This window comes from Phalacrocorax carbo, chromosome 2 (genome assembly GCF_963921805.1).
Source record: "Phalacrocorax carbo chromosome 2, bPhaCar2.1, whole genome shotgun sequence".
Taxonomy (NCBI): Eukaryota; Metazoa; Chordata; class Aves; order Suliformes; family Phalacrocoracidae; genus Phalacrocorax; species Phalacrocorax carbo.
In genome coordinates this window covers 22,900,626-22,914,057 of record NC_087514.1, presented here as the reverse complement: position 1 = coordinate 22,914,057, position 13,432 = coordinate 22,900,626, and the positions used below count along the sequence as shown (strand labels likewise).

General features: G+C 45.8%; 1 protein-coding gene across 3 annotated transcripts in view; it reads left to right on the top strand.

Annotated features, from left to right (window-relative positions):
- Nucleotides 1-415: 415 nt before the first annotated feature.
- FZD6 (frizzled class receptor 6) overlaps nt 416-13,432 on the top strand; it is a 35,166-nt gene continuing 22,149 nt past the window's right edge. Inside the window, exons 1-2 of one of the 3 annotated variants that reach the window (XM_064442262.1) lie at nt 416-528; nt 1,142-1,538. In XM_064442262.1, the coding sequence (XP_064298332.1) occupies nt 1,359-1,538 (180 nt within the window). In that variant the 5' untranslated portion in view covers nt 416-528; nt 1,142-1,358. Of the gene's footprint in view, nt 529-682; nt 937-1,141; nt 1,539-13,432 lie in introns of those variants that run through there. The other 2 variants (XM_064442263.1, XM_064442264.1) reach the window with 2 other exon arrangements.

The following is a 13,432-nucleotide window of genomic DNA, read 5'->3' as shown; positions in this document are numbered from 1 at the left end:
CAAACCAGCCTCGGAATCGCTTCCACGGGCAGGACGATTCTGTGCAAAGTCTGTAAATCCTCTTAATATTTATAGAGTGTATTGCAGAGTTAATATTGTTTTTATGCAAAGCTAAGTTGCTTGGAAGGATTTTTCATGCCGTTTGCTTCTATGCGTTCAGCCCCGGGGGACTTTCCCACCTGAGGCTTCACCTGCACCTGAGGTGGGCTGGGGCGCGGGGGGGCCGGCGCTCCTCGGGCCCCCGGGCTCCGCCGGGCGGGTCGCTGCTCTCGGTGGCGGCCGCAGCCCCCGCCGCCCCCCGCGGGGGAGGCCCCGCCGCCAGCCCACCGCGGCCCGCACCGAGCGGCCGGCGGGCGGGCCCGCACCTGCCCGCCCCTCCCCTCCCGCCAAGTATCGCGGGAGCGTCCCGGTTCCCCCCCCCAGCCCCGGCCGCCGCCAGACGCCACATCCTGTCGGTGGCGCGGGGGGGGGCCGCGGCCATCGCAGCCGCTGCGGGGAGGCGGCCGCGGCCGGGCCGGGCCGGGCCCGGTGAGTGCGGCGGGCCCCGGGGGCAGGTCCCGTCCCGGGGAGCGGCGGCTACTCCTGGGAGCGGCGCCCCGGGGCGCCCGTCCGCGGCGGGGGGCGGGGGGAAGCGTTCGTCGGGAGGCGGGTCCGTGAGGGGGCGTCGGGGGTGCGGCCCGGGCGTGGCGGGGATGCGGCGCCGAGGCCGCGCCCGGCGAACCCCGGCTCCTGGGCCGACTTCTCGGCCGGTTCCCCCGCCCGGCCCTGCGGGCGCCGCTTCCCAGGGCGGGGCTGGGAACGGAGCGCCGACAGCGGGGCGTCGGGAGCCGCGGTGGCTGCGGGGCCCGGGCGCAGGGAGGGGCGGCCAGAGACGGCGCTGGCCGGGACCGGGGCGCAGCGGGAGCGCGGGCTGCGCCGTGCCGCCGCCCCTGCGGGGTACGCGGGGTGCGGGGCGGCCCCGGCGGGGGGAGCGGGGCGGGGAGCCGGGGTACGGGCGGTACGGGGCGGGGTACGGCGCGGGCCCGCCCTGTCTCCTGCGGGCGCGCGAGGAAGCCGAGGTGGGCCTTCGGACGTGCGGTGGCGGTCGGGTTTTTCCTGCTGTTAATTAATTACTCTGTCCCGTCTTTTCCCGCTTCTGCAGCGGTGCAGGCTCCGGAAGAGGGATTTAGTAGAACCGCGGTCAGCCAAAATGGGGGAATACCCGCAGCAGCGGTGAGGAGAGTCTGATCGTCGGCCCTACTGCCCGTGCCCTTGCCTTGCGCTGGAGCCAGCGGGGGAAGATGTGTGTTTCTGTCCGTGTGCACGGTCTGTCTAACTACTGAACAGAGCTATGCGCTGAAGTTGGAGGTCCCGACAAAATGGGAGTGCTTGTGTTCTCTGCGACTTGCAGTTTACTTTTAACTCTGGTGCGAGGGCACAGTTTATTCACGTGTGAGCCAATTACTATTTCCAGATGTTCAGGAATGCCTTACAACATGACTTTTTTCCCAAATATCATGGGACACTATGATCAGGACACAGCTGCTCTCCAAATGGAGGTAAGTTCTCCCACCCATACTGTAGTATGTAAATAAAACCAATGTGAAACAATCTTTTTTGTCATTGAGAAATGGTTTGTGAAATCTGTTGCGCTGAATGACAAGGCAGGTGATGTTTACTGACTAGATGTTTCTTTAAATCTTTTTGGACTGCACTAGAGCTGCTTGGTTTTATAAGCACTGTGTAAGGGAGCCATAGACACCCCACCCCCAGCCTTGGATCCTTTATTAGAGTGGAAGAGGAATGGGTGTAGCACAGCAATGTGGCTATTCAGAGCTCTTTGGCAGAGCGGATCACATATAGCCCAGGCGCCTTGCTGATATACACAGCCATTCTTGAAATTATCTGGTGACACAGCTTATGATATCCTGGCCCGCCTGAACTCAGGTAGTGCAAAAATAATGTTTAGAAGTTGCTCTTTGTTCCTCTCTTAGCTTATGTCTACTGAGGAGAGGTACCTAAACGTATTCTTAGCCTTATTTGCCATTGTGGCTTTTGCATTTTGTCTTCTGACTGGATGCTGAAACTTCTGACTGAAAGAGCAACTTTACTTTTTTCTGTTTTTCTGAAAACAGACACTTTCCTACCTGAACTTACTGTAAGATATGGCTCCCTTGAGAATATGCCATCTTGTGGAAAGGCTTTGCCGATAGCAAAAGCTAAAAGGGTGAGAGCCTCTCTGGGTGAGAGGCTTGTAAAACAAGTTTTAAACCTGTTTTAATAATGGCTTTTCAGAGGTAAGGGGAGGGGGAACATCTTAACACAGGTCTTGAAAAGCTTACAGTCTTGTGCTGTGCAGAGTGTGAGACAGAAATGGGTTGAAAATTAAGAAGTTCCTGGTTTAAAAAACCCAATAAATTACAGATGGTATCTATCAGAGGTGGCTACTGTTGCTAAATTCTTATTTGCATATTCTTTACCGAAGTTGGAGGAGGAGCTTAGTTCACTTGCCAAAACTTTTTTTTTTTTTTTTAAAATGTTGCTTGGGATAGTCAGGATTCCCTGTTTGGCCTCTGGCTGCCAGCTGGAAGGCTGCTGGCTCTAGTCTTGCATCGTGTTTGCCAGCCCAGTGTAGGTGTATGGGAAATTCTAGTATCAAATGTTAAGACACCTGTATGCAAGCAACCAAATTCACCTGCAAATCTCAGATAAACTGTGGGCTTTTAAATTGGGAGGCAGGCTATAGGCTTCAGTTGTAAACTCTGTGCAGTGCCTTCCCCAGTCATCATTTCTTAGGAATGCTTTCTACAGCGTCTGCCACTTTATCTCATCAGGTATGCTGCTGGATCCTACTTGGTGTGTCTTAACTACAACTGTTGAGCCAGCTTTTGTCAGTATTCGTGCCTTCCAGTCATGCTGCTGTTACACCAGAGAGACCACAGAGACATTTTTATTAGTTTGCTGTGACTGACTTTCCTGAACTGTCAGTAGCTTGTGCCTAGTGCATGCCTTCAGTGTCAGGGAGTTCCTTCTGGAGAGGGTTCATGGCTTACCTGTTCTCATATAGGTGCTTCATAAACACTGCGTGCTAGTGAGAAGCTTTGTTGTTTTCTCTCTTTTTCCATTCTGTTTCCCTTTTAACCACCTCCAACTACTGCAGTGGTTGATCAGTACTCGGCCAGCTGTGACTGGGTGGCTATGTGGAACAACAGTGTCTATTAGGATTTTATTTCCGTACACTGTTTCATTTGCTTCCTAGTGTCCTGTCATTGCCACTGTCTGGCCTCTGGTTTGGTATACCCCACTACTCTCATATTGTGCAGACATTTCTAAGCTACCTAATGTGTATGTGTGCTGATCTGCCTGCAGTGCTGATTGACTCCTTGGTCAAACTGAATTTTTTTCAGATAGCTGCTTTACTGGTGAAAGGGTAGAGCAGTTTCCCCCCACTCTCTATGTAGCTTGTTTTGAATCTGTCACTAGGGGTTAGGTTGGAGTTAATATGGTAAGCTTAGGGTGGTTCATTGCTGGGTCTTTTCTCTGAGGGAGACCAGTGCATACCAATGTCACTTACATGTTTTTAATGGGATTCTACATAGTAATCAGTAATGGCATCAATCCATGGTTGATTGCAACAGGAAACCTTCTCGGGATTGGCAAAGGGTTCAGCTTTTCAGGGGACTTGGTGTTGCAGCGGAGGAGGAGGAGCTATTAACTTCTGGAATATTGTTTAATTTCACTTTGCAGCCATAAAGAGGCAGCAGGTTGGGAGGTGGAGGAGACTTCTGTTGTTTTAAGAGCTTGACTTTTTCTGTAATTGGTAGTCCAAACTTTGTTCCTACTGAAGAAAGAATTTTAATAGTATGTTGGTTAAAACTTCTTCCTTTTGATCCTTGGTAGGAATGCTTACAGGCTTTGTTTTTTAATTCCATTGCTCCCTTCCCCCTCCCCTCCCCACAGCCTGTTCTCAAGACTGGGCATGGTCTTTGGATGTAAACACTGGTTTGAGATTGAGGCTTGTAATATTTTCCTCACTTTATCTTGACTGACTTTGAGCAAGCTGCTTAATCACACAATCCCAGGGCACATGATGGAGACTCCTTCAAGAAATCCAAGTATTTTGTGCAAAAGGGCCTTGGTGCTATTTCTGTTTTCTGCTCCTATCATCTTTAGAAACTTCTTCCCATTACTTATTTGGAATGTTTTCTCCCAGAAAGGGCAAAGAATTATCAAAGGGACAAGTCTCAAGGTGAAGGTCACTCGCCAAAACAGTGATAACTCTCTCCTGGCTATACAAGACTACCCAAGTGGGATATAGAAGATCTGTGCTTTCCATCTGCTGGAGCACAAAGGCTTCTGTAGAGTTTCTCTGCTTTCTGGAAATGTGTTAAACTGGCATTTCTGGGATGGTGTCTTCGCAGTAATCCTCCAGGAGAGTATCATGTGGAGCCACTGTCTCGGTTGGTGGTTGTGCTTCAGGAAATCAGCTGGATCACCAGCTGATCTGTGGTCTTACATTTCTGCCTATGTATCAACTCTTCATACAGTATGCTATAAACCAGAACACTGAACTGATTAGAGCAGGAAAAGAGACTAACTCAATCTTACGGCCTCTGTTACAGGTGTTTTGGCTATTGATGATAATCCCTATGGGATCCTACCTTCTGCAATAGAAAAGTCGTCATTTCCAGTTGCTCCCTCCATCCCCCTCCCCTTTTTTTCTTTTAAATTTTATTCTGAGCTTTCAACTTAGCAGGCTGTGTTTAAGCTACTTGAGTTTTGCTTTATATTTGGATTAAGTTTGTTTATACAACAAATGGTGGTTTTTATGAAAGTAAAACCATGTGACTTAGTGGTGTGAAGTTTTGTGTATGTTAGCTAAAGAGCTCCTTGGCAGTGGAATCTAATTATTTGCAGATGCTTACAGTATCTGTATCTCAAAGCAATTTAACAGTAACACTGCTCATGTTACTACTAGCTCAGACTGGGAGGCTGAAGATCTAGGGTTTGTCTAGTGAGGAAAATGGATGGTCGCAGCAGAATACCTGGTTCATTACAGCTATACTTAAATAGGTGTAACTCCCCCTCGTGGTCATCCTCAAGACCAAGACACTTCTAATTTCAAAATAATTCCTACTTTAACTATCTTGGAATAGGTTGTCAACATAAGGCGTTATTCCAGAAAGGCAGAGAATATTACTGTGTGGTAACTTTTTGTTCATGTCTCTTAATCTATTCTGGAATGAGTCCACTGTAGGCAAGCCCTTAAGACTTCCTGACCCGGGTAAGGTCTGCAGGTCTGTAGAAGTACAAAGGCAAAAGGCTTGCCAGTGAGTTTTTAAAGCAGACTATACAAAACACTGGAAAATGTCCCACAGAGAACAATCAAGTACCTCAGAGAGACTGGAAAAATGATTCACTGGTGAGTTTTCCGTTCGCTTCTGAGTTCATGACTATGTGCCAGAATATATGTGCGTGTTTTTGTGGAGCGTTCCGTGCAACTGGCTGCAGCAGTGGGAGAAATTGTTTGAGAACTAAGGTCAGTTTAAACTAACGAAACCAGTTTGAAATGAATTAAGAAGTACCTTGAAAACTTCAATACTGAAGTTCTGCGAGTTAAAAATTTTAATGTAATCACTTAATTGGCTTCCGCTAAATACAAATCTACAATTAATTCAACATGAAGAGACTTCCAAAAACTGGAAACCTGGTGTCTGGCAAGCTTAAATCAGTATAGCTATATGTGTGTGTGTGTACACACAGGGAGGAAGAAGATGTCCACCTTCTGTAGGTTGGGAGTTTTGGGGAAATAAGTGCTGGTTTGTGTAGAAGGTAGTTACATGGATGTTCGGCAAAACAGCATAGGTGTGAAGTTACTGAAACCTCTACAGACAGGTATCTTGCCTCTCCCTCTTACTAGTAGTTAAAAATTTTTGGTAGCTCAGCTTCAATTAGGAAAGCAATCAATGTTCTCTGCCTGAAGTTACATTTTTGTCCCTGATGCTGTCTCAGAGCCCAAGTTGGAGAAGGGGTGCAGAGGTGTGGACGTTGACCCAATGGAACAAGCACAAGGGGCTCTTTAATTCATTTTTTGCTTGTAACATTGTTCCTGTTTCTTTACCATATGTCACTGGTACTAATGGGCAGGGAAGGCTTGTAAAGAAGTGGTAAATGTAGCACGCTGTACATCATATGTTACTTAGGGCAAACTAAAGTAACTTTTCCAGCTTATCAGAACAAAGTAGTGGTCACAAAAGATTTTGGTGGTGAAACAGCCAAATTGCAGCTTGCTAAATGGAAGTTGGCAAATGCCAAAGTATTTTTTTATAGATACTTCATATGGATCAAGGGAAATACAAAGCAGTACGACTGACTTCTGTGCTGGGTAAGTCTCTGGAAATACAGAATAGCTGGACATTAATAATTATTTTGAGCATCACCATGTTGCTTGAAGAAAAGCTTTGGCTAAGAGGTCAAAAACATCTAAATTAGGCATGTCTGTGTCATTTTGTACACTACGATACAAATTTGGGAAGTTTCTTTCATTTTTGCACTCTTGCTCTCAGTTTTTCCAAAGAAACATAAGCAATCATTAGTCCTTACAGTGGTTCTTACAGCAACACATTCATAAACCATCTTTGCTGCTTCCTGTGGGTACACTAAATTACAGCCACTAAAAAGCGTTTGCTGCATGTAGTACAGAGGCCCTTCATCAAGTGTGATTAGTTTGTGCAGATTGTCTGAAACCAGACAGGCGAATGTGTGTAATCCTATTCCACTGGCTGTAAGTGCATCAGTCATCTGCAAAAACCTAATGCTGCTTTATCTGAAGAGCATTCCTTGTCTGCTTGATACTGTGAATAGTACTGCCTTGCTCCTTGTTCTGAAAGGGTGCTGCTTAAAATGCATGGGGGTCCAAAGTAATGCATGGCTGATGAAGAAAGGGTGTTTACCTTATGTTAACTGGGGTTCATTGAGATGGTGCCAATGGTGTGGTTCCCAGAGCCTCGTCTTTATCCATGTTCAGAGGCTATGTCTACACTAGCAAGTAATTTGGTGCTACAGGAGTGGATCACTAGGTGAAGTTGTTAGCACGCTTCTTACCTGTCTACTGCATGAGACCAAGGGGTTTTACTCTGGACTAGATTTAGGCCAGTCCTACTGTACATGAGGTCTGAAGTTCTACAGAAAACTGTCTTCCAGAACTTTCTCAACAGCAGACCTTTCTGGGAAATACCATGGTATCCTGTTGTTGATCCCCAGCAGACTGATGTCCCTTCCACACTGCCCTGTCTACTGTTCATGTGTAGCTGCAAGACCCAGTGGTTTCTGAGTCTCACTGTACAGCCTGTGTCTCAGACACCCTCTGCTCCATGCTCATATGCTAAGCGTGGTCACTGGCTAAACCAAGCCACTGTAGGTGTTGAGTGATGGGCTCAGTCCTGTGGCTGTAGCCTACTCCAGGAGGACACCTGTGAGTGAATGGAGTCATGCAAGCCTCCCTAAAGCTGTTTATATAGAGAAGGAAAACATGGGCAGAGCTACTGAGTTTGGAACTGCTTTGCCTTCGCTGACAGGAGGCAGTTGGGGCTTGGGAGCTGAGCCTGGACTGGTGGGAATGCACCATCCTTGGAACTGGGGAAAGCCAGCAGTGGGAACAGAGCTTTCAGACAGAAAGCTATGTTTGAAGCTGGTATTTGTCCTTACACTTCACCATTGTCACACTGGATTCCAAGATTGTCTCTGTGTTTTTAAGGAAATGGCTGTTGCCATGTGGAACCTCATGAACTTCACCTGGTCAGTAACAAATCAGATTAGGGAGGACAAGTCTGCTAAGGATGATGTGGTGATCATGTTTTCAAAGGTCATTGTTCACGTTCTCTTCCTCTGAATAATAGTTAAATGGACAAAATTGTATACCGTTGTATACAGGTGGCCCACACTGTTTTCCCTTTGCTGTCCATGAGTTGTCAACCTGTGTGGGAACAGGCATCTCATTAACAGCTCACATCCAGTGCATTGGCCTGTGGCAGCTCTGGCAACAGGAACTTGATTGTCTTGCAGGCTTCATGTCTTCATAAAAATAACTGAACAAAAATGCCACAAAAGAAATATGTGGCAGATAAGAACTATTTCCCATAAATACTTAGAAATGACGTATCACTATTCTTCAAAAAGAGTTTTTATGTATATATTTTTAGAAACCTTAAGTACTGCTTCTCCTATTACAATAATGATCTGCTCTGAATAATAATAATTATTATTAATAATTATAACTTCATGTTTTCCAGTTGTAGTGAAGATGGTAACTATAGAAGTGAATTTAAAGCGGAAGGCCTGGCTTTCCATTTTGTGCACGCACTGATCTTCCCAGAAGCAGTGATTTTACAGAAAATTACTCTTGATCAAAATTTACGGCAGATGGTGGGTGCTAAGCGTCTAGAAAGTTGGCTATGTGGTAAAAGCTTCCCAAACACAAACAAACTGAGGCTGCCATCCAATTTTCCATTGCTGTTTTGAACTGTCTCTGGTTTGTGGCTCAGACTCTCAGGTCATTTGTTTCTAGTGCTATGTCTGACTTTTATTGGTCTGTGCTCCTCTGTTACTGAGAATTCATTGAGAAGATCCTGTCCTCCTTGTCAACCCGTGTGCGTGACAGAAGTGACTTGTGAAGATTTTCTAGGGACTAAGCCAGTCTGTTTGAAGTGCGGGAAAGTATTTGATACTGTACTGCATGAAAATTATTAAAATTACTAATTTTTGTAAACTTTCACTAATCCATTCACTTTGTGGTGGAAGAGACAATGTTAGTCAGGCATGCACAAGTCAGATGACTGAGTTGAAGCCCATGAAGCTGCATTTCTTATCTACCTCACTACTTGCAGTGCTTACCTCTGAGTGTAATATTTCCAGTTGGTCATACCTTGAGACACTGGCACACTGCTTGGCTGGCCATCAGACAAACTATGTCTAATTTTTATAAGATATGGGCAAGAAACCAATGGATGTGGTTACTTTTCGTTTTGTTGGATTCGGGAGGCTGAGGGTGGCTGTTGATTATTCCCTGTTAGTGTGGGGATTAACTTCCTAAGCCAGGTGATTTTCCAATTTATATACAATATCTCTGCCCCCATCTAACCCATAGCATGGCTAGCCCAGGTCTGCGAAGAGTGGAAGACTTGATGCAGGCAGCAGCGTGGCTCCATGCAGAGCTTCCTCAGGTCTAATGGGGTCAGCTTTGAGCCAAAGCTGTTGTGCCATGTCACTGTGGTCCTGGGTGGGCTCAGAGCAAGATCAGCAGCCATGTAGAAATGGCAACTGGCTGGGCTGGTGCTGGGCTGGGCAGAGCTGGTTCAGATGCCTTTGCATCCACAGAACTGGCTTTCTTGCAATGCTGGTAACTCTGTGGTGGTAAAGGGCATTGAACGCTCTGCTGTTCTCTTAGTATTAGCATGGTTTTGGGTTAGAAAAGGGGAATTGAGTACCTTGTGGGGAAGAGGATTGTTGTCCCTTCCAGGCTGAGTTGGCAGTGACAGGTAAATATCTAACTGCAGATTGTAAGACTGCTTACACTTTTATTTTATAGATTGGCCGTTAGTTGCCTAACTTTTAGACATACATACGATTTGATTTCTCCTCCCCTTGAGCATTTTCTTTTGGCTTTGAGGTTATCTCTGCTTCCTGAAATCTGAATGTTTTTCTCGGGTGCCTCTCTGTGTGGACATCAGATAGGGAAACTGCTTTTGAGGGTTTTGTGAAGTGCCTGGAAGTTATGCATCACAAGCTTCTGTTGCAATAGCCAGTCCCTTTTGTGGATCTGGCCCTTGATTGCTTTGCTTGATGTTGCAGAAGACTGACAGAAGATTGCTTGAGAAGATTAATCCTGTCCTGACTGAGATTTTCCTGATTTAGTTTGTGTGAAGTAGGCAAGGAAGAAAGCATGGTGCAGGGTGACTAGGCTGGTAACCTGGTGGTGCTGTTCCACTCTCCCAAAGACAGGGGGAAACAGGAATCTGGTCTGACTTTTTTTGCAACCAGAGTGATGACTGATTATTTTAACCTTTAAGATAAAGTATACTAGAGATTATTAAAGGAACCTCAAGGAAGGGAGGAAGGACATAAATTTAAAACAATTGACAGATATCCTTGAGGATGAGTATTATTTAGATACCAGCTCAGCAAAATCAGCAAGATGCCCTAAACTGATGCCCTGAGGTCAAACCATCTCATTACAATATGAAAACCACACCTCCTGACTGGAAAAAGCCCCCTACTCAAACCCCTTACTCTCTGAGCATGCCTAGTAAATTTAAAAGGAGATGTAGCTTTAAGATGAAGTGAGGAAGAAACTAACCAATGACTAGCTGGGGCATGGAAATATTAGATGTTAGTGACACATTTAACTGTATAAATACCTACTGCGATTTTGACCAGGTGTGCTAGCTTTGTGGAGTTACCATCTAGCACTTGTCTTTGTGCACATGGAATAAACAAGTATCTCAGCTCTGTGTGTAAGATTGGCTTGTTGCATACTGGGTGACAGAACCTCAATTTTTGGAAAAGCAAGAGCAATAATGAATTCTGCTGCAATTCTCTTCAGATGAGGAGATTTTTTTTTTAATAGATAACAGGCCGTCTATCAACAGCATTATTGGTAATCTTCCAGATTGTATTCTACACAAAAAGTTCAGTAATAAATCCGTTTACTCATGTAATACATGGCAAATATATGAAGAATTTGAGACTATTTTGAGGTGGTTCTGCTATCATGGTCCAGACATAATGAAGCTCAGTCTAGACTTTAGATGTTTGAGGGCTTGCAGCATACTTTCCTTCAGTTAACTCATATTTGTCTGTCTTTTATGCTCTGTATAGTATACATGGAGATAAAACCATATATAATTGAAAGCTTTGTATAAATAGTTCAGTTCTGTAATGCTTGGGAAAATTTGCTCGTGTTTGTTTTGGACTGTAAATTGCAGAGGCTGGAATATCTATAATTTAGGTCAAGCTATAATTTAGGTTAGAACCACAGAATGCAGTGAATTTTGTTAATAACCTATTTTGGAAAGTATTGGAATACTTGTACTTAAGTTTATTTCAGAAAACTTCTTATTGAGATGTATTATTCCTGTTTATATTGTTTCTAAATTTTGTTATAGTTAAATATAGGGATATATGTATTTTTATTTTGTACTTAAGAAATACTTAAAGGGAAAACATGGAATCAAGTTGGCTTACTGCAAACAGAAAGTATGTAGTTGCTAGTTAATGCAAAACAATCCAGAGCCCATAGAAGTAAAAAGCAGAAAAGCCTGCTTCATCTTTCTGTGTAATTGTCCGTGTAACTGTCAGTGGCAAGTTTAGTGCCCGGCTGTGGCAGAGTGGAGGGGTTTTGGTTTTGTTTTGCTTTTCTTAAAGTAAGTGAGCACCTTGCTGCCCTACTGACCTCTGAAAACCTTTCCCCATGTGCCTTGTCCTTACCCTGGTTGGATTTCTCATTAATAGCCCTATCAACTTTGAACAGCTAGTAAGAAGGTTCACAGCTGAATGTGCGTTAAAGTATATTGCATATTTACGTGTAGGGGTGAATGATGGTTAAGAGTTTGCAAATATACTTGTGATATTGTTGCGGATATATTGAACATTTAGATTATGAGTAATCCAGCTCATTGAGCAGTTGCACAGCCTGCGTACTGAAGATGCCTGGCTAGTTTAGCTTGAGGTGGGTGATGAAGGTCTGGGCCCCCAGGGTCTGTACTGCATGGGCACCTGACTGCTGGCCAGTCAGTCCCTGAGCCACTGGAGTTTACAGTGCAGCATTTTTAAGACCAGCTGCCATCTGACTTTGCTTTCTAAATTATGAGTTTTTTCCTTAATCCAGTCAGTGGCAGGGAAGAATACTGAAAGGAACAGGAAAACTCACCTGAATAATGTGGCTTAGCGGCTTGTGCTATCGGTGGAGTGTTGCTTCATTTGATCATGGTGAGGTTTACATGGCACCAGGCCTGCCAGTGACAGATGGAGTTCACCTATGTCAAAGGGGGAAAAGGATTCTTGCTCATGAGTTGGTGGGGCTTATCGAGAGGGCTTTAAACTAGGTTCAGAGTGGGAAGGGGATATAGCCAGGCCCACTAGAGAGGAGCCTAGGGGTGCTGTGCCAGGGTTGGGAGTGAAATCGATAGCCCAGCTCAAGTGCATCTATGCCAATGCACACAGCGTGGGCAACAAACAGGAGGAGCTGGAAACCATTGTGCAGAGGGATAGCTATGACTGTTGCCATCGCAGAAACATGGTAGGATGACTCTTACAACTGGAGCACTGCAATGGATGGCTATAAGCTCCTCAGAAGGGATAGGCAAGGAAGGAGAGGTGGAGGGGTGGCGCTGTATGTTAGGGAACGTTTCGATTGTATAGAGCTCAATGTTTGTAATTATAAAGTCGAGTGCTTATGGGTAAGGATGAGGGAGAAAGCCAACAAAGCAGATATCTTGCTGAGGGTCTGTTATAGACCACCCAACCAGGGTAAAGAGGTAGGTGAAGCATTCTACAAGCAGCTGGCAGAAGTCTCACAATGGGTAGCCCTTGTTCTTGTGGGGGACTTCAACTTACCAGACGTGCGCTGGAAGTACAACACAGGAGGGTGTCTAGGAGGTTCCTGGAGTGTGTGGAAGGTAACATCCTGCTGCAGCTGGTAAGGGAGCCTGCCAGGGGAGGTGGGACACTTGACCTGCTATTTACAAACAGAGAAGGACTGGTGGAAGATATGGTGGTCGGAGGCTGTCTTGGACTTAGCGACCATGAAATGATGGAGGTCTCAATTCTTGGAGAAGTAAGGAGGGGGTTCAGCAAACTGCTTTGTCCTGTTCAGGGCACTGATTGGAAGGGTCACTTGGGAGGAAGTCCTGAAGGGCAAAGGGGTCCAGGAAGGCTGAACATTCTTCAAGAAGGAAGTCTTAAAGGTGCAGGAGCAGGCTGCCCCCAATGTGCTGTAAGACAAACTGGTGGGGAAGATGACCGGCCTGGCTGAACAGGGAGCTTTTGCTGGGACTCAGGGAAAAAAAGGAGAGTTTACCACTTCTAGAAGAAGGGGCAGGCAACTCAAGAAGAGTACAGAGGTGTCTTGTTAGGTCATGCAGAGAGAGAATTAGAAAGGCAAAAGCCCAGCTACAACTCAGTCTGGCCACTGTTGTAAGGGATAACAAAAATGTTTTTACAAATAGATTAACAATAAAGAGAGCCAAGGAGACTCTCCATCCTTTATTGCACGCGGAGGGGAACATTGGCACCAAAGATGAGGAAAAGGTTGAGGTACTTAATGCCTTCATTGCCTCAGTCTTTAACTGCCAGACCAGTTATCCCTGGGGTATTCAGTCCCCTGAGCTGGAAGGCAGGGATGGGGAGCGGAATAAACCCCCCATAATCCAGGAGGAAGCAGTTTATGACCTGCTGC